Source organism: Tursiops truncatus, chromosome 7, assembly GCF_011762595.2.
Source record: "Tursiops truncatus isolate mTurTru1 chromosome 7, mTurTru1.mat.Y, whole genome shotgun sequence".
NCBI lineage: Eukaryota > Metazoa > Chordata > Mammalia > Artiodactyla > Delphinidae > Tursiops > Tursiops truncatus.
This window is the reverse complement of record NC_047040.1, coordinates 29,811,536-29,837,087: the sequence shown is the minus strand read 5'-3', so window position 1 is coordinate 29,837,087 and position 25,552 is coordinate 29,811,536. Positions and strand designations below refer to the sequence as shown.

The 25,552-nt window shown below is 40.7% G+C and overlaps 1 protein-coding gene across 4 annotated transcripts in view; it reads right to left on the bottom strand.

Annotated features, from left to right (window-relative positions):
• Positions 1–12,178: 12,178 nt before the first annotated feature.
• INO80D (INO80 complex subunit D) overlaps positions 12,179–25,552 on the bottom strand; it is a 72,057-nt gene continuing 58,683 nt past the window's right edge. For all 4 annotated transcript variants that reach the window (XM_019939063.3, XM_019939064.3, XM_073807359.1 and 1 more), the window contains one exon: positions 12,179–24,198. In XM_019939063.3, the coding sequence (XP_019794622.1) occupies positions 23,033–24,198 (1,166 nt within the window). In that variant the 3' untranslated portion in view covers positions 12,179–23,032. The remainder of the gene's footprint in view (positions 24,199–25,552) is intronic.

Sequence of the window (25,552 nt, the reverse complement as noted above, 5' to 3'; positions counted from 1 at the left end):
CCAAGCAAGAGATGACAGTGGCTTGGACCACCATGGTAACCGGGTGGTTAACCAGATTAACCAATTGTTAGTGACCAGAGTATATTTTGAGAGTAGAAGCCTCAGGATTAGCTGACGGTCTAGACGTGGGGTATAAAAGACAGAAAGGGGGGCTTCCCTGGTGGCGCAGTGGTTGAGAGTCCGCCTGCCGATGCAGCGGACACGGGTTCGTGCCCCGGTCCAGGAAGATCCCACATGCCGTGGAGCGGCTGCACCCTTGAGCCATGGCCGCTGAGCCTGCATGTCCGGAGCCTGTTGCTCCGCAAGGGGAGAGGCCACAGTGGTGAGAAGCCCACGTACAGCAAAAAAAAAAAAGACAGAAAGGAGCACGGAGGTTTTGAGGAGGAACGATTGAAGTGATTGGTATTCGAGATGGGGAAGACTGGGGAAGGGGCAGACAGGGTTAGAAGTCAGGAGCTCAGCTTTGAACATTCAATCTGAAAACCTCTTGGTGGTTTTCACCAAGTGGAGGTATCAAGAAGATAAATGTTTCTGGAGACAAAAGGAAGGACACTGGATAGAGATATGCTAACGAAACAAAATTCAACTGAGAGACAAAAAACATTCAACTGAGGACATTTGAAAGATCTTACTGGCTTCAGGCACTGATTCATGAATCAGGCAGCATCTAGTCTAGCAGATAGAAAGGAACCCCAAGGAGCTGTACAAAATGAAAAACTTTTATAGGCAGAAGGGTGCAAGAACAAGAAAGTTAGGTAAAAATCGGATCGATTTTCACAAGGTTACTTTCCCTTTTGGCAGGGGCCTATCAGGTAGATTATCTAACTGGTGTTGATCAGGGGATTCCCGACTGACTGGTTCAAGGTTCCATTTCTGGGAAAATCAAAACCTTAATTAAGCTAAATCTCGGTTTTGGTGACATGGGGCTTCGCATAAGCAACTCCTTTTGGGGTCTGTTGTTCGTAATAGACATAAATCAGGAGCTGTCAACAGATGGGACTTAAAGGTATGAGACTGCAGGAGATGACAAGACTGTCGGTGTAGGGAGAAGAGCTGCAGGTCTGAGCCCTGGTGCACCCGACGTTATAAGTTCAGGGAGAAGAGGAAGATCCAGAGGGAGACTGAGAAGCAGCTGAGTGGAGAAGGAAAAAAGACGGAGAAACTCTAGCATCCTAAAACCTAACTGAAAAAAGAGATTGAAGACGGAGGGAGTGGTCAACTGTGTCAAGGGCTGCTGCTAGGATAAGTGAAGGGAGGAACGAGGGTGACCTTGGGATTCAGTGACACAGAGTTGTGAGTGACCTTGGCCAGAGCAGTTCTGGTGGGGCAGTCAGGGCTGGAAGCAGTGGTGAAAATCTCCTAGGAGTAGGATCAAGAGAGGCTGGGAGGAGAGAAACTGGAGACAGCTTTCTGGGAGCTTTGCTCTAAAGTGAAGAAAAATAGAATCGTAACTAGAGAGGAGGAATCCAGAGAGGGTTTTTTGTTTTGTTTTTTCTGAGATGTGAAACATAACAGCATGTTTGTCTGTAAGTGGAAATGATCCAGTAGAAACAATAGGGAAGAGAAGGGAAAATTACCGGCGCAGTGTTTTGGGTAGATGAATAGGTATGGGATCCAAGCACCAGTGGGAAGTGAAGCCCTTGCTAGAGGCACAGGCTCATCATCCACTGTACCAAGACAAAAGGAGGAAATGGGAACAGATGCATCTACCAATAAGTGGATATATTGTAGGAGTGTGTAGGGTTGGTCTCCGATTGCTTTAATTTTCTTAGTGAAACAGGAGGCAAAGGATATCTGCCCAAGGTGAGGATGAGGTGTGAGATGAGGTTGGAGGAAAGAGGAGAAAGTGTGAACCTATCGTCTAGGAGAGGGAGAAGAGTAAAGGGATTACGGTACTTGTTTGCTAGGCAGCGTTAAAGGTAGGCACGCTTGAATTCAGTGACCATAACATCATGTTTGAGGCCTCCGATTTATAATTCCTTTTTTTTTTTTTTTTTTTTTTTTTGCGGTACGCGGGCCTCTCACTGTTGTGGCCTCTCCCGTTGCGGAGCACAGGCTCTGGATGCGCAGGCTCAGTGGCCATGGCTCACGGGCGCAGCCGCTCTGCGGCATGTGGGATCTTCCCAGACCGGGGCACGAACCCGTGTCCCCTGCATCGGCAGGCGGACTCTCTACCACTGCGCCACCAGGGAAGCCCCTACAATTCCTTTTTAAAGAATAACTAGGAATCAGTCAATGGAAATATTGACTTCATTACTAAAATCACAGAGCCCTAGACTTTTTGAATTGGAGGATACTTTAAATACTATCATTCAGCTTCTTTCTTTCAAAGAGAAAAACATAGGAGACCAGGGAAGTTAAGATGTTTACTGAACGAGGTCCCTAAACAAGTTAGTGGCAGAACTCAGATCCTTATGGAGGGGAAGAGAATAAATAATTGAGTGGTGTGTCCCCCAGATACAGACTATACATTAATAGCTGGAATGTATATAACACTTCCTCGCTAGAGATGTACAATAATGGCATGGGCTACCTGAGAGGGAGTGAAGGTTAAAAGACATCTTTTAAGTGTTGTGAAGGATGGCTCATGCATTACAGAGTTAGTCTAAATTACCCTTCCAATTCCAATGTTCTACCTTTCAGATGAAATGTTCAAGAATACTGTGCATGAGAAAAAGTGTACCAGGGCAGCGTTAGGACTACTAGGGTAACTAAGGCCCACAGATCACTCAACAAACCTCCTCCCCTAAAGTCTTCAGCTACAACTTTTGAAATGGCAGAACTGACTGAAGTTTCTTATTTCCCCTGCCTGTGCTACGGTACCTGTGCTTATCCAGCAGGAAATGTCTATAAAACAAGTAGCCAGAGGAAGAGGTAGGAGACTTAAGATGCTCGAATATTAGCAGGACAGATAATTAGTCCTTGAATAATTGATGCACTTAGGCTCCCAGGCTATTATTCTGACAAGCATTCCTAATGGTGCTTAAACTAATCCAAAGATTTCCCAGTGCCAGTCAATGAATGGACCACAAGTTTGCTCCAAAGGAAGTGCACAGAAATGATGATTATGTTGCTATTCTAATAAATAGGAATTGCCACAGGAGAGATGTTGCCTTTAAACAAAATCTGGGGAAGTTTCCTTCAATCTAGTTTGTTTCATAGCATGTTCGTAGTTTTTAAATTTTTCTACAGCATATTGGAAAAGAATTGGGGGAATGATAAGGACAGATATAACATGTCCACTGATAATTGCCGTGTGTCAAGCAGGGCTGGCAGATTCGGCCAGAGCCCTGTTAGATTCAGTTTATTATTTACATAGCAAAAGAGCAAGGAGCAAAGGTGCCAGCTCCTGTGTCCTCTGTCCCACAGAGGGGGCCAGGTGACAACAACATGGACGATAGGAAGCTCTATTGCAGAGGAGCTATCACCAAGCTCAGCTAAAGAGTTTAAAGCCTGCAGTTGTGCGCTCAGAGTAGGGACAAGGCCTCAAACCTCATCAGAGGCTGGGAAGCAGTGAGGAACTGTCTCATGTTGGCTTCCTAGGGAGACTGGGAGGCAAGTGGGAAATGCCTGATAGCATCTTCTCACAAGTCTCTCATGTTCTGAGACAATCACAGGGCCTGAGTGGAGACATGCACAGATCGCCATGGCGCCAGGGCGGAGCCGTCCCCTATACCATGGTGGGCTTAGAGTCTCTTGGGAAGGATGGTGAAAGAGAGGGAGGAATGACATGCAGAAATCAGTAAAAATAGTCAAAAGAGCTCTGATTAGGAAGCTGAGTCACTGACTAGTCGGCAAGAGAAAGAGGACCTACAGGCAGCATTGGCTCATTGAGGGGGGACCCACTAGGAGCAAGGAGCTGACAAATAGCCCATTGGACACAACATAACGGGAGAGTCCAGGGCATCCCCAGCACATGGATCTGAAAACACTACTTCACATCAACAAAATCAAAAGCTATTCAGAACAAAGAATTTTTTTTCTTTTCTTTTCTTTTTTGCCGTACACAGGCCTCTCACTGCTGTGGCCTCTCCCGTTGCGGAGCACAGGCTCTGGACGCGCAGGCTCAGCGGCCATGGCTCACGGGCCCAGCCGCTCCGCGGCATGTGGGATCTTCCCAGACCAGGGCACGAACCCGTGTCCCCTGCATCCGCAGGCAGACTCCCAACCACTGCGCCACCAGGGAAGCCCAGAACAAAGAATTTTTAAAGGCTAACGAACTGTTCTGAGAAACATATTATGTTATGTCATATAAATATGCAATTGAAGAGTTTCTGTCATAGATGGTGCTCCCTCATTATTGTCAGCAGACTTTGTTAGAATCTGGATCTTCCTAATCCTTCAGACCCTACACAGCTACAACCTGGTGGAATAAGCAGGGAAAAGTATAATTTAAAAAGAGAGAGAGAGGGCTTCCCTGGTGGCGCAGTGGTTGAGAGTCCGCCTGCCGATGCAGGGGACACGGGTTCGTGCCCCGGTCCGGGAAGATCCCACATGCCGCGGAGCGGCTGGGCCCGTGAGCCATGGCCGCTGAGCCTGCGCGTCCGGAGCCTGTGCTCCGCAAAAAAAAAAAAAAAAAGAGAGAGAGAGCTTCCCTGGTGGCGCAGTAGTTGAGAGTCCGCCTGCCAATGCAGGGGACGTGGGTTCGAGCCCTGGTCTGGGAAGATCCCACATGCCGCAGAGCAACTAAGCCCATGCACCACAACTACTGAGCCTGCGCTCTAGAGTCCGTGAGCCACAACTACTGATCCCACATGCCACAACTACTGAAACCCACGTGCCTAGAGCCCATGCTCCACAAGAGAAGCCACTGCAATGAGAAAGAGTAGCCCCCGCCTGCTGCAACTAGAGAAAGTCCACGTGCAGCAACAAAGAACCAGTGCAGCCAAAAATAAATAAATTAAATAAATTGAAAAAAAATAAAATAAAATTACCTTTAAAAAAAAAAATCACTTTTGTTCCCCTACTGGACTAGTTCCATGGCATCAAAAATAGCTTCCAGGGCTTCCCTGGTGGTGCAGTGGTTGGGAGTCTGCCTGCTGATGCAGGGGATGCAGGTTCGTGGCCCGGTCTGGGAGGATCCCACGTGCCGCGGAGCAGCTGGGCCCGTGAGCCATGGCCGCTGGGCCTGGGCGTCCGGTGCCTGTGCTCCGCAGAGGGAGAGGCCACAGCAGTGAGAGGCCCGCGTACCGCAAAAAAAAAAAAAAAAAAAAAAGCTTCCATTCTTAGTAATTTAAGCATTATTTTATCAGAACTTTAAGAATATGTGACTTTAATGTTTCATTGCATTATCTACCAATATTTTAATTTAGTCTTAGACCCAAAACACTTTCCAAAGGAGAGCATCTCCAATCTGGTAATTTATGTCAACAAGAAAATATGAATTAATATAAATCAGATTTACTGCCAACTTTTCATGAATAAATTTATTTTGTTAAGTAGCTTATTAATTAAATAGGAGTATGATAAGATAAATGATAATAATACAAATAAATTATAGCCCCTCTCTTGTTATTTTCAGAGAGAAATGTTGTAGGTAATAGCCATGAACAGGAAAACATGTTATACTTTCAATACCAAAATTCAAAAATAATTTTGGCATAGCTGCTCCATCAGTATATGAAAATTAAATAAATTAAAAAGAAACTGGAACACGTTTTTTTTAATTTGTTTATCTTATTTATTTATTTTTGGCTGCATTGGGTCTTTGTCGCTGCACACGGGCTTTCTCAAATTGCGGCGAGCAGGGGCTACTCTTCGTTGTGGAGCACGGGCTCTAGGCACACAGGCTTCAGTAGTTGTGGCACACAGGCTCAGATATCCTTGATTGTGGTGCATGGGCTTAGTTGCTCCACAGCATGTGGGATCTTCCTGGACCAGGGCTCGAACCAGTGTCCCCTGAATTGGCAGGAGGATTCTTAACCACTGCACCACCAGGGAAGCCCCTGGCACACATTCTTACTGATTAATATTCCACACATATTTTGAGCGAGACATGAATAAATGAATGCTGACAATCTAGCATATGCTGTGACAAATGAGTGTCATAGACAAGATCAGCAACATTGAATATCAAGATATATTTGAAGATTCCTCGTCTTCTCCCTACCCAAAGAAACCAGATGTATTATTTGGCTTCTGCTAAGCATCACAATGAACAACAGTTTATTGAGGATCTGCTGTAGGCACTGGGCCACCATCCCAAAACAAGGATTTTTAAAAGACAGCTATCCTAATGTAGCTTGTTCTTCTTGAGCAGACATAGGACATAGAAAGATAAATATATAAGTCAAGGAAACATATTTTGCATCAAATTATCACTACAGGTAATGAGTGTTGCCGAGGGAAAGTAACTAAGGATTTCTCTGGAGGAGGAAGTCTTCTTGAGGGTAGGATGGCTTGAAGGAAGGTAGCTCTTAGATAAGGAAAGGGAAGGTCTTCACAGTATGCACTATCACAGGTCTAGACAGGACTATGGGTATATGCACTCAAGTGTGTATAGATAAGTTTGGCTGGAAGAGAGGAGCTGTGAAGGGAAGCACATTTGTTGTTGATGCTCATGCAATGAAATGTGGTTCATACAGGTTAGAAGAGACAACATGTGGAGCCTTGAAAACCAAACTATGTTGGGGACTTCCAACAGGGGAATGGAAGGAGATTGAATGAAGGACGTTCCCACTGGAAATCATAAATTGCTCTTGGCCAATTTGGGAGTGTCGTGGGAAGGTCAGTCTGGCAGGAACATATGTAAAGGATGGGTTTGAGGAAGGAGAGATTAGAAGCAGGGATACCAGTCAGAAAACTAATGTGCTGGTTCAGTCACCAAGTGATGAAAAGCTGGGAGGCTGGGAGAGATCAAGATGACTGAAGATTCTAGTGTGGGTGACTAGGAGTCTTTATACTTGCTGAATGAATGATTGAACAAGGGAGCAAGGGCAGAAATTCAGAGTGAAAGCTGGTTTAAAAGGGATAGATGGTAAGTTTGGATTTAGACAAACCAAATTTATTGTGATGACTGAATACGGAGGTGGAGGTCCTCAGGAAGCAGCAGGAGATGTGAGACTAATCAGAGCAGTCAGAGCTGTAGACATATGTTTGGAATTAATCCCCAGGGAGGTCAACGTTTAAGCCATGGCAGTAGAAGGATCCTACACTGGGAGCTCATGTACAGAGAAGAACAACAGAGAAGGCTGAAGAATGAGGTTGAGACATGTTCAAACTTAGGGAGAAGAAAGAGGAGCTGGAACTAACAAAGAACCCAGAAAAGACATAATCTGAGAATTAAATGGAGAAACAGGACAATGAAACGTCGTCAGTGCTGACTGGATCAGAGCGGTTCAGGAGAATGACAGCAAAGATCATAGATAGCCTTGGAAAGAATGGCTTCAGGAAAATAACAAGGTGAAAGCTAAACTGCAATGGATTAAGGAGTAAAGGTGGCAAAAGCAAGTGTAATGCTTAGCAGTAGAAAGAAATGACAGCAGTTGAAGGGAAAAGAAAGTAAGGGAAAGATCTTAAAGAAATATCTGTGGTACAGAGCGTAAGTACTGCAGGGCACCATGCTTGACCTCTATGGACTGTGGAGGTGATATATGGTTTGACTCTTTAAATTTGATTTCTACTTTTTAGTTTAGCAGTTGACATGCACATCTTTTGATAAAGGACCCTCTACTAATTCTTTATACTTGTATTTTATTTTCTTAAATACTTTTTAACCCAATGTATATTCTACAAGTAAGGATACAATGATATATTTTGTTCCATTACATGAAGCTTTGTACTATATAAGGTTAAATGTAGAATTTATAAAAGTTATAAAGCAAAAGACAAATATATTTTAGTTTACAGGGTTTCAGTAACTGAATACATCCTAGAATATTTTGGAACTTGAGTAAGAGTAACCCTATTTGTTGGTTACCCATGTCTTCTTGTATTACAAAAATCAGCACTCCTTTATCAGACCCTTTATCTTCAGACACTTCTTACCCAATCTTCGTGCCTATCCTCATCCTCCTCCTCCACAGCTAACTTTTGTTCTTTTGCTCATTTTCTTTCCACTTTCCCCTAGACACCTATGTTGTTTGTATCTTCAGTCTTTTCCTCTAGTCATAAAATGAGCATAACTCATTTTGAGTCTTTTCCTCTAGTCATAAAATGAGCATAACTCATAAAATGAGCATAACTCATAACAAAGTGCTTACTTAGTACGTGCCAGGGACTACTGTACATGCTCTCCATGGGTTGTATCATGTAATCCTCCCAATGCATTTTATGGATGACGAAACTGAAGCAGGGAGAGGTTAAATGACTTACCCAAGATCACATAGTTTGTAAAAACAATGAAGCCAAGATTAGAAAACAAAGGAAGTCTTACTCCAAAGTCCATAGCCTTAACCAATTGCTACATTGCCTCTCACCAGATCCTGTAAGTCTCTTCAAATCTGCATTCCTTCCAGTCATGAACTTCTTCAGAGTACTAACTTCATTCAGTAATATTTTCCTGTGATTATGGGCAACCTACATCGTGCCAGGGGGCTGGGGGTTCAGGCGCTAAGAGTATGGACACTGGAGCGCCCTGTCCAGGTGAGGTGAACAAGAAGTCATTAGAATGGAGTGTGAGGGGTGAATGCACGTTCACAGGCCCTCACAGGCCAGCGGCAGGGGAGGGGCTGACTTTCCTCAACACCATCACCCCTAGGCAAGTCAGCCTGCTAGCCTTTACTAGATAAGAGACTGGAGAAATTATTGAAGCTCTTTTCAGGTCTGTAAGTAAAATATAACAGATTATGTAGTGTTCTCCAAAATCTGTCCTTATCTTTCTTCTCCATCACTTATAGCTGGCTTCAACAATCAACTGTATGTCCATAGCTTCTGCATCTGCAACGTCAGCTTGGTCCTCTCTTCTGAGCCCTAACTACAATCAGTTGTCCATGCCAATGGGATGCCCCTGCTTCCAACTCAAACCTTAAGTATTTAAAACCCACTGAGAACCAAACCAAACCAACCCACTGACTCTCTGAAACCGTTGTGTGTAGAGAGTGGTGCTGTCCACACCTGCCACCAGCACCTCCATTCTTCCAGAAATCCAGGGAAGAAGCCTCTTTTTATTCTTCCTTCTCCTCCCTTGGTCCTGACATCTAGTCAGTATGTTTCCCAGTTTTTTTAAAATTCCTCCTTCCTTTCCATTTTTTTTTTTACTGCCACACCAGTTTCAACTTCCTTAGCAAGCCTAACCATTGCAGTAGCAGCATCCTAACTCACCTCTCTGCCATGAACCCCGTCTCTTAAATGAGGCCAGATTAGTCTTCCTGAATCACAGCTGACCATCTCTCCCTGTCCCACTGCCTAGTCTATCCTTCCATGCTCCTTATGCTCTCACCCCCATTAACGTCTCCTCACCACTCTCCTTCATACATCTTATACATGTCAAGTTAAACCGCTCCCTATTTTCAAACCAACCATGAGGCATCCTGTGTATGCAGCTTCCTGCATCTGGAATACTTTATTTTTGGATGTCCAAATACTGCTCATCCTTGAATGCTCTGATCAGATGCAAAATTTTCTCTCCCCTTTGGTTGGAAATGATCTGACATGAACTTACACAGCATTCTATTGCACTTCGAAGCACTTGACTTATACCTTGTTTGTGTAGTCGTGCATCTTCTCTCTTCTACGTGGCCGTCTTGGAGTGCACAATCCCGTTGTGATTCTTTCTTATATGAATAGATACTGTCCTTAACACAAAGTGCTCAAAAATATAAACAAGTGAATAAAAAGAATGGAAGGGCAAAAAAGACAAAAGATGGAATGGCAGAAGATTGGAAAGATGGAAGAATAGAGACAGTAATACAGCATATTACCATGGGCTAGAATGACACTGCAGAATTCTAAGCAGGAGGCATCTTTCCATCACAGGGATTTAAAGTAGGAAAAATAACTGACTATAGTGACATGTTAGAGAAGAATTTTCCAAGAAGCCAGTTATGTGAAAGAAACAAAGTAGTACCACCTTAATGTTCAGATGCACACATTGCTGAAAGCTAGAAATTAATGCAAATAAGTAGGCTTTTAAACAATACAGGTTTTTTTTTTTTAAGAATTGTTGTTTTGGAGGGTTTTTTAAAATTAATTTTTATTGGAGTAGAGTTGCTTTACAATGTTGTGTTAGTTTCTGCTGTACAGCAAAGTAAATCAGCTATACTTATACATGTATCCCCTCTTTTTTGGATTTCCTTCCCATTAGGTCACCAAAGAGCACTGAGTACCCCGTGCTATACAGTAGGTTCTCATTAGTTATCTATTTTATACATATTAGTGTATATATGTCAATCCCAATCTCCCAATTCATCCCACCCCCTCCTCCCCCCCTTGGTATCCTTGTTTGTTCTCTACGTCTGTGTATCTATTTCTGCTTTGCAAATAAGTTCATCTGTATCGTTTTTCTAGATTCCACATATAAGCAATATTATACGATATTTGTTTTTCTGACTTACTTCACTCTATGACAGTCTTTAGGTCCATCCACATCTCTGCAGACGGCACAATTTCGTTCCTTTTTATGGCTGAGTAATATTCCATTGTATATATGTTCATCTTCTTTACCCATTCCTCTGTTGATGGACATTTAGCTTGCTTCCATGTCCTGGCTATTGTAAATAGTGCTGCAATGAACATAGAGGTGCATGTATCTTTTTGAATTATGGTTTTCTCCAGGTATATGCCCAGCAGTGGGATTGCTGGGTCATATGGTAGTTCTATTTTTAGTTTTTTAAGGAACCTCCATACTGTTCTCCACAGTGGCTGTATCAATTTACATTCCCACCAACAGTGCAGGAGGGTTCCCTTTTCTCCACACCCTCTCCCACATAGACTGTTTGTAGATTTTTTGATGATGGCCATTCTGACTGGTGTGAAGTGATACCTCATTGTAGTTAATAAGGGAGATGAAAGAGCAAGGAGCTAGAGATACGCTAATGAAGGAGTTAAGAAAACATATTCTCTTCTAAACTTGAATTTTTGCTTGTACCTGGCAATCCACAGGCTCTCACCCCATTAAACACCACCCCATTAAACACTGCCTAACTCAAACATTTCACTAATAAGCTTATCTCCTTAAGGCTATTTAAAAAAAAATCAAATCAAGAACTCAGCACAATCTCAAAAGTTTCTGCATTTACACAGATATCTAGAAAATTAACCTTAAGTAGAAAAGGAGTTTAAAATCAACTACTATATAACTGAAGAAATGGACAGATCAACTTCAAGCATTATTCTTCATACCCTGTCAATTTCAAATGCAGAGAAACGGATGAATGAAGCTGTCAGTGCTGGCCATTTCACTAGCACTGTAGTCATCTGCTTCTAGCTGCAGAACGTTAATTTCTTTTAGAGAAGCAATGTACAATTTTGGAATGTATCTTAAACATGCCTGGATTAGACAGAAATCAAGGAAAAAGTACAAATGTCCCACAAAAATTAAAAATCATAAATCTCTACACGAGGAATGTGTGATTAGAAGATTACTAATTTTTCTTTGTGAATTTTTTCCTAGCCTCTATTTGTACCACAAAATCCCTCAGTACAGGAAATGAAAAGTTCCAATCCACATATTAAAAAAAAAAAATTCAATTCCAAGGAGATACAAGGCACCTGGAAATGCCTTAAAGCAGCGGTCCCCAACCTTTTTGGCACCGGGGACCGGTACCCATCTGTGGCCCAGGGGTTGGGGACCCTTGCCTTAAAGGAAGAGTGTTTCTTCCAGTTTTTTGTTTGTTCTTATACTTATGAAACTATGAAAATGAATAGAGAAAGGGCTCCTGATTAAATGAAATAGAAATTGGCTTGTAAGACCTCCATTATAGCATATAACAATTTCCAATGCAACTTCCAGTTGGATTTCAAGGTTGGATACCACATTAAAGTCATCTTGAGTAGCATTTAATTGATCCACGGTTATTACACAAATATTAATCGTTGTTAGTCTAACCATAAAGTACCATGAATATAGCATCCTGGGGTTCTTGACAAAATATAAGGTATAAATATATACACACACACACACACACACACACACACACACACACTCTATTTAAATAACAAAGGGGAAAAAAAAATACCTACCCTGGATTAGCAGCTTCCATCAATATCCAGGCAAAAGAAATTAAACCAAAAGCAAGGCTACTTCACAGCAAGATTTATTAATACATCCAAAAGAAAGAAAGAAAAATCATTTTGTCACACTATATACAGATAATACATACAGTGTTTTATACACATATTACATCAGTTTTTACACAAGAAAAATATACATAAAAATGTAAACCTTTGTATACAAAAACCCTTAAACAAATTAAACAAGGACCAGATAACAAAAGGAGACCAATCCATTATTATTTCATCAAATTTTTAAAACGGTGATACAGTACATTCATTGAGATATATATGGAAAACGTGAGCCATCTCTTCTTGTTTAAAGGGAAATTACAAACCGAAAGCCCATCATCTCCCAAAATGTGGTCTCCCCCAGCAACTGCACACCCAATGCTATAGATATGCCTTTCCTCAGAACTGGGGCCTCTTCCCAAAATCTGCCAGTCTCCTCATCTAGCTCCTACAGTCTGTGCAGAAACAAGTGGCTCCTAGCTTTTGTGCATATAACTAAGCTTCCAGCCACTCTTTACACAAATACAGAGAAGATTCTCAGTTTGTAAGTTCCCTTTAAGCAGCTTTTTTTTTTTGTATATATTTTTCATGTATGGCCTTAAAACATACTTGTGTGCCAAGGTGAAGGAGAACACTGAAAAAGAAGGGCTTTGAGAACGGCTAGTCCTTGCTACCGTGCAGTTACTTCGTTAGAAGAGATTTCGAAACTGTGCAACCTGTCATTTTACTGGTTTCCAATAAGCTACCTCACCTTTGATTTCCCACTGCAACTTGGTTTCAATCTGTACTTCAGTACTCTGGTTAGTACCGCACAATTGCCAAGAGGCTTGTTAAAGGCTGCTTCTGATATCAAGTTTCAGCTAAGCTACTGTGTGAAATCCCTCAAACCCCAACCTCTAGAGTCTTCAGGGGTACTCTTACTCCACCTGTTTTCTGTTAACATCTTAAGATTCAGGATTGTCCATTTACACACTCCTCTCTCTATAAGGTCTTGAAATGGAATCTGCTGCCAGCTCATCACAAAATAAAATATGTAACAGTTTTCTCATAATATTCTTTCATTCAGTGTATCAAATTGATATACTAATGAAAAATACCTGAAGCTGTGGGGAGTAAGAATTAAATCTAGGTCAAGTGCGTGCAGACTTGGAGTTCTTAAAAAAAAAAAAGTCTGGGAAGACCTCTAACTAAACAAATGCAAAACCTACTTAAGACAACTGCATGAGAGAGCTGCCTTCTCTCAAAGCTGAATTTTGAACAAGGCTGAATAACAATTAGGTGATATATTTCCCTGCAGCTAGAGAGTAGTTAACTTCCCCCAGGCAAAATGATCTTAATGATCATTATTTATTAATGAAAGGAAGAGGCAAGTTGGTGAATTAAGTTGGTCTAGGAGATGGTGGATGACATACAGTAATGGAAATGTTAGGATTGCTTTATAACTGAAATAAACAGGTTAGTTTGTGGTACATCTCCATTTCAGAGAGAGGAAAATGCACAAGGTTCCCCAAGTGAGTCTCCAGCTCTCTTCCTCTCACGGGACAGATGGCATTTTTAAAATGACAGTCTCCCTTTCAGTTAAAAAAAATAAAAATAACAATAAAAGGAAAAGGAAGATAAATAAATAATGTGTGGACGTCTTTAGATGAGACTTTTAAATGTTCTTTAAATAACTTTTGATAGTGTATTTTAAATCATTACATACAACTGCCATTGCAGTGACAATATTCCAGTAGGGGCAGCATTTTGCTAAATGTAAAAGATTGCCATTTAAAACTCATACATATACATATGTATATACAGTATATCAACACTATTTATATACATATATATCTAGAGAGCAACATTTCATTGCCTTTGAACATCTATATATCCACTCCCACAATATATACTAGAGACATACTGTGTGAGTATATATGAAAGTATATGTACACATGCTCCGACATGTATATATACACTTTTGTCTGTGTGTGCATAAAAGCTTTAAAGGCACAATATATAGGGATGCAAGTTTTCTAGAGAGCTGCAGCAAAGGTAAGACAGGATGTCACCAATGTGAGAAAAGTCAAAAGGAAATATAGCAGAACTCATTACACACGAATTCACTAAAGCAGTTTCATCATGAATAAAATGAATTATAGAATTTAAGAGGCTTAGGTTATAGAAGTCAAGAGGCTTTCCATTAAAATGAAAATGGTAAATTTATGATTAAATCACAAAGCAAACCAAACTTTTGAAAGGACAAATTAATGACAATAAATAACAAAATAAACCTAACACTAATGTCAATCATAAAATCATAATTATGTTCTTTTTCAATTTAAGTAAAACGTCCCAAAATTATCTAGGTAAAACTTTCGAAGCAGTCTTGTTTGAACGTGGTTTTTTGGGTTTATTGGTTGTTTGTTTTGAGACAAAGATGATGCCCAATTCTCAAAATTACTATAAAAAGTATTATAGGGCTTCCCTGGTGGCGCAGTGGTTGAGAGTCCGCCTGCCGATGCAGGGGACGCGGGTTCGTGCCCCGGTCCGGGAAGATCCCACATGCCGTGGAGCGGCTGGGCCCGTGAGCCATGGCCGCTGAGCCCGCGCGTCCGGAGCCTGTGCTCCGCAACGGGAGAGGCCACAGCAGTGAGAGGCCCGCATACCGCAAAAAAGAAAAAAAAAAAAAAAAGTATTATATACAAAATTTGTATCTTCTGGGAAATTTCAGAGACAAAGATATTTAAAAGAAATGAGTGAAATAGTAATGAAATATGGCTAAGCCAAATGATTCTGGCGAGAAAGGACATAATAAAGGGAAAAAACACAACGAAGTGTGATTTTTAAATGTTGAGAGATTGACTTAGAAGGTAATGAAGATGAAGAATAGTGAGACTGGCAAGTAAGTACAGTTCTAAGAGGAACTCATAAACAAGACTATAATCCTAAGGACTTCCATCTTTGTATGCTCTGACGATTACCCTAGACTGTCACCTCTTCTTGTTTATAGAATAATCCAGAATTTTCCATAGACGTATAATCTTGCTTAACAAAGGCTGTTTATCTATTATACACACACTTTTTTTAGGGAAATATATGTATATATATATTTATCTATACACACACATATACATACGTGTATATATAGATTTATACAAATGTATAAATAAACATAATACTTCTCAATCTTTCCACTGACAAGGCAAGTTCACATTCAGCAAAGTGCCACCACATCCCATATACACATCTCTGTACAGATATACACAAAAGGGTCTATTTTCACCCTTCAATCAGGGGGAATTTATTCTAGCAAATCCCATAGTAACTGAAGGGAGAAATGGCACCAATACAACCTCCCTTCTTTCATTTGCATGCATATGTACAAGAAATACGCAGATTTTAAAAACCTATAAAGCGAAGAGTGAATGAAACTGGGAGATGCTGCAAAAAATACAACTGTAAAAAGAACAACGTACAAAGCTTTCCCAGGTCTTGAGTTATCTAAGATGAATGAGGCTTCAAAGGTAACTACAAACTCAGATGGATTATTAGAAGTTGTTTTGACATGTTTCAAAGTATATGATTTTTTAATATTAAAAATAAATGTGATTGGAGCATTTAATAACAACTCTAGCTTTGACTATTTTAGACCACCAGATACTTCAGTAATGAATGTATAGCAAAAAGACAAAACTCAAAATATAGGAATGTATTTTTTTTTAAATTCCAGATAAATCAGGTAAATAGTCAAAGGTAGCATAACTTTTCGTATAGCCAAAATATGGGGGTTGGGGGGCATGCTAACTTCATAAATAACAACACAACTGAGTAACTTTTTTTTTTTTTTTAAATTTTGGAAATAACTGAAATCAACCCAGCTTTGAAATGTTCATGGTGAAATGATCCCACCAACTCTTTAAACAAAGCAGCCCCTTAAAAAATGGCATTCTTTATAAAAGGCCTATACTTTTCTTAAAATTTCACCAAGAAAAGGTGATCAATAATATCTTATAACTCAGAAGATGAAGAAATCTATTATTAACATAAAAAAGGTTCAGCTGATCTCTGGTCCCATCACCCCAATAGATAAACACAGCTCATGTCCAGGTCTGTTTCTCTTATTTTTACTCTCAAAAGTGAGAGGCTGGTCTTTAGAACCTGCTGTTTCTTGAGTCATTTTAAAAACACAGCATAAGTTAATCAGAAGGTTAAAATAAAATGCACATGATATCAGAGCTAGCCTTTTAACATAACATAATCAAGAATTTGGTGTATTTATACAACAGAGACGATGAGAAAGTAACTCCAATACCCTCAACTAAATAAATCATATTTCTACTATACATTGTTACCTTTTTCTCTTTTGACCTAAGCACACATTCATCTCTCTCACACACGTGCCCCCAATGTATATTTTTGCATGTGTGTGAAAGCACAGACATATACATGCACACAAGCACTTTAATTCTATTTTTAAGTCACAGTGGGAATTCCTTAGTGAGGAGGGATAAAAAGTTCCTGAATAAGACACTGAGAACATCTAGATTTATTATTTTCTCTATTTTACTTCCCAACTTAACTGTAATTAAAGAATAAATCCATAGGAAATAAAAGAGGTTTTAAAAACTTAGTTTACAAATTCCAGCTACAGTAGTTGGGAGCTTTACTTGATCTATGTATTTCTATTTACCCTGTAACTAAGCTTCTAGCCATCGTAAGTGTAAACCACACATCATTTACTAAAGAGACATCATTCTCAACAGTTCTATGAGCAGTAATAAATGGTCTAAAGGTGTTCTATGTTTTGAGGCCCCAGGATATCCTTTTATTTTATATATCTGCAAGGTAGCAAAGGATAGCTATACACCTTGACACGGCAGAGATCCAGTGTAAAAAGGTGCTTCACTAGTTTGTTTTGTAAAAAAAAAAAAAAAAAAAAAAAAAAAAGCTCATATATAATTTTTTAGCTATTAAACACATAGGCAACATAATTCATTACACTCAATACAGCTTTAGTATAAAACTTATAATTTATGAGGTGATGTTAATAGTATAAATTAATATACCTTTTCTCTTAAAATCTACAATAAGTATTCTGAAAGCTCATTGGGGAAGGAAATTTTTTAAATAAAAGTTTTAAAGCTGTGCGTGGTGGGAAAGGATTCTGTATGCTGAGGCTGAGATGAGAGCCTGAAGGAGAAGGAAAAGCGTCCCATGCAAGACACCGTGGGCTACGAAACCAAATGTTTTCTCTTTCTTGCGCTCTCTTCAATGATGAGTCACCTTTAGCTTCTTTTAAAACTATTTTCTTATTTTAAAAACTGCCCTAATTTCCACAAGGAATCCCTGAGACATACTCAACACTATACAGTGAAAAGAACTATCACTGTTGAGAGGAACTGATTCAACCCTTCAGAGCAGATGAAGACACCGTCACAAGCACCAAACCTCCCATCCCTTCCACACTCCTCGGCTGGAGCCAACTGTACCTCAACAACGCAGGGTGGAGTCCTTTCAGGGCAAATCAGTCTATTCCCCAAGTAAAAGCAAGGGTGGCATTTAGCTGCATTAGAGCCTTCTGCACGGCATGTTGAAATTTTTTCCAAGGGTAACTTTGGGTGCATATAGAGCTTACTTCAGTGGTCCCCAGCTTAAAAAAACAAACAAAAACCAAGTGAAAGAAGAAGATTCTATTACTCTTAGGCCAGGAGCAGTACAGATTGTGTGTGTGTGTGTGTGTGTGTGTGTGTGTACACTTCAGTGCCGGGGCTCTAATAAGACTGTTTTTGGACTGAACTTCAGATCACCAAAACCCTGCCACTCAAAAGTAGCCAAACAGCCCCAAGATTTGGGAACCTGGGGTAAAAAAAGTCATTCCAAGTTTGCTCTCTTTTTTTCTCTCTGAAATGCCATGTTTCTTTTTATTTGCTCTGTATCACAGTGCAGAGAGGAAAGCTAACAAAAAATAAGAGCTGGAGTGAAAAGAGAATTTTTGCTATTTAGAAATAAGGCTAAGTTTGACCCACAATTTTCGCATTAATGACACCGGTCATTAGGAGAGACATAATTATTCATTTATGTTTTATGTTTTCTTTCCTAACTCACTGGTTAGGAAAGAAGAAAATGCTTAACGGATATCCAACTATGTCCTTCACTGATATCTTAGTACACATCTTTTGAAAGGTGGCATTTAAAAAATGCTACTTTATTCTATTGAACATGGATTTCGGGTCCTTCCAGAATATGATATTGGAAAGCTTTATAAAGTTCAGAATATTAAGAAGTCATTACATTGTTTTACTTTTCTATAGAATGCCCATGAAAATTCAGTTGTTTTCAATGTATTGAGAGGAAAAAAAAAAATCTACGTTCTATCACATATATATTCCCACCACCCCCCTCCACCCCATCCTCAAGAAATATATTTCTTGTCAGGAAAAAATCCTTGGAGCGATGTAGGTGTCTGTGATGAAAGATCTGGTATGACTACATTTTCTTCCAGGGAATCCTTTAAATTGCCTCATTAAACTGCAGAGTTCTGTTGACCATTTAAAAGACCACTGTATTATTCTATATATACCAGATTAAAAACAGAATTTAACAGAATGTTAAAAGAAGGCTAAAAAGAAAAAGGATGAAGAAACTGGAAACGAGACACCTAAACAAAATTTAAAGGAATTTCTAACCCTATAAAACTTGAACTGGTTCACCTGGTGGTGTTAACATCCTCGTCTCCTTGCGATACCATCCACAGCAATCTTTTGAACTAACGGGAGGAAAAGGCAACGTGCCCCACACAAGCACTGCCGACGAAGCTACCACCCGTCACCACCACTCCCACCATGCAGGGGCACAGGAAGGACTGCAGGCAGGTATCAGTGAACTCACAGGATGGGTGTGACCTACATAGGCTCAAATTCTAGTGCCCAATGATAAAAGCCCAACGGTAAAGGTCAACAGAAATATAAATTTCTTCATGTAAGAAGCAAATTGTACAGCTAGGGCATCTGCATGTATCACGGACACTGTTTCCTTCCAAATCAAAGAACTGTCTTTGCCTCTGTGGATCATGATCACCGACTGAGAACGAGCTCTGATAAGGAAAAGCTTCAGTGTTAGTCGCAGAAAGTGATGATTCTTAACTTGCGGTTGAGAGGTTGGGCTTATTTAAGAAATAAATCTTATAAATAACTATTTGGCAAAGATAAAGTATTAGCTTTCGTTAGCCTTAAACCGCTCAAGACAATAAACTACAATTTTAAGGAAAAGAAAAAAATTTTTTTCCAACTTTATCTCCATACCTACTATTTGCTTCTCATTAAATTATACTCTTTTCATGGAAGGACACTAGACACGCCGTACTGCCTGCCAACATGAAATTGCTCAGGAAGTCATTTATGAAGCAGTTCTATCTCACATGGTAGGTTACTAGAGAAAATAATCCTTTGCCATATAAGCTATGCGACGATAATTAGAAAATTTTTCCATTGCATAGTCTGTCACTTGGTGGGTTAAATGTAATTGCTATTTACTATTGCGAATTGTTAACTAACTACATAACCTACCCAGATGTGCAAATTGCTAAGCCATTTGTACAGAAGAAAAACAATGTCTTAAGTACTTTAATTAAAATAATACTAACAATTATGCAGAGGGTGCAAAGGAGAAAAACACATCTTTCCTTCGGATGCTACAGATCACAGCCAGTGAATATTATACGTTAGAATGGAATTCAGATTCTCAGAGCACAGAATGTATCCATTAACTGCAGCAATTTTGTAAATTAAATCACATTAACACAATCTAACTGGCCTTTATAAATGGTCCCAAAGTACTGCAGAAACAGAGTGAACCTTCTTTGCCACTATTTCTCATGAGTTTAACACTAGAGTGAAAGCTAGTATCCACCTAATTAGATAGAACCTTATATAAAATTTGTTTTTGATTCCAGTATTGCCTTATTATAGAATAAGTGCTATTTTAAAAGACACTGATTTTCATATTTCTGGAGTAAAAGACACTTCATTCCTTTCTTTACATATTAATAGCCAACCTACTACTAATAGACTAGAATTGCTCCATTAGCTGAAAGAACAACATAACAGATATCTCTCGGTTCACAGATGTTCTTCTCTCTTCCAAAAAGGGACTCACAAGAAACAGCAAGAACAAACAAATCGCAAGCTCGGATATTTGTTTCGAAGTAGACGAAACGAGAAGAAAAATTTGTTTTTTTGCTAACTCCTCAAACCTACACTGGTACTTTCTACAGGTGCCCTTCCTTCAGCTATCATCGTGGGCATCTACACAAAAATGAATTTACTCAAAGTTTTTGGTGTGAAGCTGTAACTGGCAACATTCCTGATCATTTCATGCCTCCTTAGCAGAAAGCAGAAAAGGGCTTAAAAATGCACAGAAAACAGAAAATTGCAAACAATAAAATGTGCAACTTACTGCAAACTCAGTTTTGATAACTGAAGAATTTTAAGCAGCTACCACAAGGGACAAATAGCCAGAAAAATTCAGATCAACGTCCCATGACTTGCCCTTCACTGTCAAAGAAAGGCTGATGAGAAAGTCAATGTGTATGTACCACTTTTACCTCCATAAAAAAGAAAGTCAATGGGCTGCTCTGCTACAACCTTTAATTAGTACACAATGGAGACGGAATCAAATCACTGGGAATGGACAGTTATCTCGTGATGATTATAACGGGATGTGAAGAGTTTAGCAAACTAAATGACACTTTTGAGCAGAGGTAACTACTCATCATCATTTCATTACAGTACATTAAAATAAAAAAGCTTACTAACATAGGTTCACAGGTGAAAAATATTCAGATGATCTCTTCTCACCCTTCAGAATAGAAATTTACGGTGCTACCAAATATAATTTTGCTTTGTGACATAATTTTATAATTTAGACATTTCTCAATCTGCAAAAAAGGCAAAGCTATTAAAAAATAAATCTTCCAATCAATTATCATGATTAAAAAAAAAAACTAAATATATTACAAACATATTTTTGGCCCACAAAAAGAAACTTCAATAAATACAAAATAGGGCATATAATGATTTCATACAGTCATGTGACATTTCCCCTCCATAATCTCAGGCACGTTTTATCTGCATAATGCCTGCTGATTACCATCATTCCTTTAAAAAGCAGAGAAAGGAAAGCTTTCAAAAGAAGGGACTGGTTAGAATTAGCACGGCATAAAGAGCACACATATAGGAAGTAGGAAAATACATCCAAATCTTTACCTATTGAAAAGGAATTAAGATCAAATATTCCCTGACAAATGAATTATTATATCCCATCATTAATAGATATGTTCTCTCTACTCATCTTAAAATATATATATGTAAATTAGACTAGACTCAGGTATAAATAGCCAATGGTATCTCAAGGGACAGTGAAACCTCTCAGCAAAAGCAGAGTACAGATGCCTTTAAAATCTAGTTCCACCCTTGGGCGGGGGGATCGGGGGTCGGGGAGAAGGCAGGTAAAAAGAAACCTCACATATTCATTTCATAGTCACCAACTTACTAAACTATCCAATGGGATTTTTAACCCTAAAGTTCTGGTACTTAAAAAAAAAAAAATTTCCCCAAACTTAAACCTAAATACTTAAATTATTTTAAAAGTACCAAAGGGTGGGTAAAATTTGTCTAATTTCCATATTCCGCTTTGAAAGAAACTTTAAAATGTGTATCCTTCAGATATTACACATCACTTCACAACTGGTACATCGATTCTACAAGTGTCTTCAACATTTTACAAATCTTACCAAAGAATCACTACTGTAAACATGAAAAATTCAAAAGCAAAAGATGGATCAAGGAGTTCACAGATCCCATCTTTCCAAACCTATCTGACCTATCCTGCTTTTCACATCAAAATATTTTAATTACATCTTGCGAATATATTCCATGGAAGAGGGATTTAGAAACAAATGCATGTCTAAAAAGGCAAGATAACCAACCACCAGACCTCAGAATCGCAGCAACCCTGCAGTCCCTCCAGGCAAGCTTTTCACGACATCTGCAGGGCACTGACATGAATTCAGCTTTTTGTGTTCTGGGCTAACTTAGCAGAAAAGGGTTGTGCTATTCACGCCACCAGACCGCCACCCTTCTCCATTCAGGAAAGTCAGTTAACTCAGTGGGAAAGAATGACCAACCTTATCAGGGCTGTGAGATGTGGGAAAGGAGAAGAGCCTTCTACTCATTAGGAAAGAAAAAAAAAAAAACAAAACAATGGGACAGCTGCTTCCTGCCCTGCACAAAAACACACGCGTGGGTGCACACATACACACAGGCAGTTAAAAGACTAATTTTTTTCTTTTTAATTAAACATGATCACAATTAGGAAGGGAATCCTGGCCTCATGTGATGTTTAGCAGTCGGTGCTAAGTCAGAGCCTTGATCTGCCTCTACACACCACTTGCCATCTCTTACACAGGAACTCAATGAATAGGCTCATTCCATTTAGAACCACCTATGTAAAGACCTGGTATTAGAATGGAAAGCATTGATCTGAATACTAGGAAATAGTAAAGGGCACTGGTAATCTGAGGTATCTTTCACTTCTAGGACTTGCTGCTAAAAGTCGATTCTATCCAGTCACTGTGCTGAGCCACTAAGGAAACCACTGGGGGAGAGTGGACCTGCCAGGAGGGAATGAGCACCAGTGCGAAGGAGCACATGTGAACACTGAAGCGAGGTCCACTGTGGGGTAACCTGCTTAACTGGAAAAGGGAGTTCTCCTCTAGTCCCCATCTGTTATTTTTAAAATCTTCTTTAGGAAAAGGGGAGAGGGGTGATAAAGAGGAAAACAAGATAGAAAACACCAGGTTCCCCATCTGCCTGCAAGCACACAGATACGCTCAGTTAGGGGAGGTAAAGGGAGAAGACGCATTATTGGTACTTGTAGCTGTGGCACCTGTCACTGTGAAGCCTGTGGGAGGCGCTATTGAGCTGTGGCTGGGCTGCAGGTCCTTGGGGATGCCACTGTGAGAACTCAGCTGGTGGCCGAAGGCTGCGCTGAACTGAGGGAGTTGCTGCTTGGGAGAGGTGGAGGCCAGCAGTTCAGCAGAAGGCCCCATGCCACTGAAGCTGGTCTGCGGTAACCCCGGAAGCACACTGGAGCTGCTGGGGGTCACGGTGGCGAAGGCAGGCTGTGTGGTCTCTGAGTTCGAAGTGGTGGGTGGTGTGGACAGGGAAGTGGAAAGAAGATGTCCATCTGCGCCGAGAAGGTTGCTAAATGGAGAGGGATCTCCGAGGCTGACAGGGAGATTGCCCCAGTGAGTTCTGGGGTTTACGACTCCTCCAAGTGGCACCTCAAGTTGGGCTGGGAGCAAGTGCTGCGCCATGATGGGCATCTCTGCTGAAAAGGTAGCTGCCATGTTATCACCAGAGTAAGATGTTGTGTGGGGAGAGGTGATATGGTCGCTGTAGGGAGACGGCACGTGCTCACTGTCATAATGGCTTCCGTGGGGCGAGGAGTGTGAATGGTCACTGCTGTATTGCTGTCGTGAGGTGATTAGGTCATCTGCCTTGCTCAGCAGCTGGGCAGGATGCGGCCTCTGCGAGGCATGGCTGCCATCGTGAAGTCCATGAAACTGTCCTGGGAAGGCTCTCTCCCCAAGGGCACTCTGGCTGATCAGAGTGGCAGAAGTAAGGCCAACGTTGGCTGGGGCAGAGAACTGCCCCTGGATCTGCCCTGCCAGGGGTGTAGGTGGGTTAGACAAGGTAGCAGAACGGAGCAGGCTCTCATCCAGCTCTAGACTAGAAAAGTTGTCGTGGACTATACGCCCATTCAGCAGCTCCCCCAGGTCCGGGTTTACCTCTCGGCTCAAGGACTGAATTCCTGAAGCTCCAGTCCCTGTGGAGAACACCCCTATTCCTCTGTCTGACAACTCCTGGACGGGCACACCATCTGACTGGGTGAGCACCCCAATGGTACTCAGGCACTCAAGAGACGTCACGGCCTGCAAGGCCCGCTCAAGCTCCTCGGCCTCTTCGGTGGTGGGGAGGAGGTCCCCGTTCTTGCCTGAGTAAACGAGAGCCATCAACAGTCAGCAGAGCTTTCACCGCCCCAGACCACAAAAATCATACAGCGGAATTATGTGTAACAATATTCTATTAAGGATCGGATGGAAAGGAAAAAAGTGAAACATTCAGCTGCAGGACAGGTGTGAGGGGTCAAGCTGTCCCGGAACCTGAATCACATCTTCAGTTCGTTTACAGCACTATCAAAATCCGTCTGAGCCAAGTGTTCAGTGCTTAGGAGTCTAAGCACTACCAATTTAAAACACGTGGTGACTATCTGATTTCACGTATGTTTTTACCCGAAGCTATATGAACGTCATTAAAACGGAAAACATGTCAGTCAGTTCAGATCTGACACAAAAGGCTGTGTGGGAGGAGCCGCCTTTGCTCCTCTACTCTTGGGCTCTTCCAGCTGGAAGGGCAGCTGTGAAGCCTACGATACAGAACTCACGTGCATATCTCAGCGCAACACCAAGCACTCAGCTCACTTCATAGGTTACCTTTTGAAATGCTTTTGCGTTACTCTCTACCCTTCCCCTCTCATCCTTCTCCCATTTCTAAGTGATTTTCACAAAATGGAAGTCACAGGCCTCACTGATTTCATTTCCAATATAAAAAACCCATTGTTAGGAACTTGACTAATCACCCCCAAAATATCCAGTTTTTAATGGTGAAAGAAACCTTCTAAGAGTAGAAAAGATTTCCCCTGAAAGCACTAGAGAATTGGCAGTATTAAGTCAACTTTGTTCTGGAAAAGTGCACTTCAATTGAAGTACATGGTGGGGTATTAAAATGAGGACAAGTTCTGAAAGGTTTCAATAAACTCAAATTTAAAATGTCTTTGTTCAAAAATAAACGAAGGGTGTATATGTATAACTGATTCACTTTGTTATAAAGCAGAAACTAACACACCATTGTGAAGCAATTATACTCCAATAAAGATGTAAAAAAAATAAAATAAAATAAAATAAACGAAGGCAGGTGCCTTCCCTGGCGGTCCAGTGGTTAGGACTTAGGGCTTTCACGGCCACGGGCCCACATTCAATCCCTGGTCGGGGAACTAAGGTCCCGCGTGCTGCGCGGTGAGGCCAAAGATAATAAATAAGTAAAGGAACAAAGTTATAAACGTAGCTCTCAAACCTACTGATCCACTAAGGCTAGGATATCAGTCTAAAAACTGTACATGCCTCACCTTCTAAAAAGAGTAAAACAGCTTCAGTGCTTTACCTTTCCTGTCTCTGGTGAAAGACGTTACACGTGAGGAGGGATACTCCAAACATATCTCAAAAAAGCTACCTCCCCCTTTAAAAAACTCATTTTAAAAACCAGTTTTCTCCAATCAAAACATTGACCAT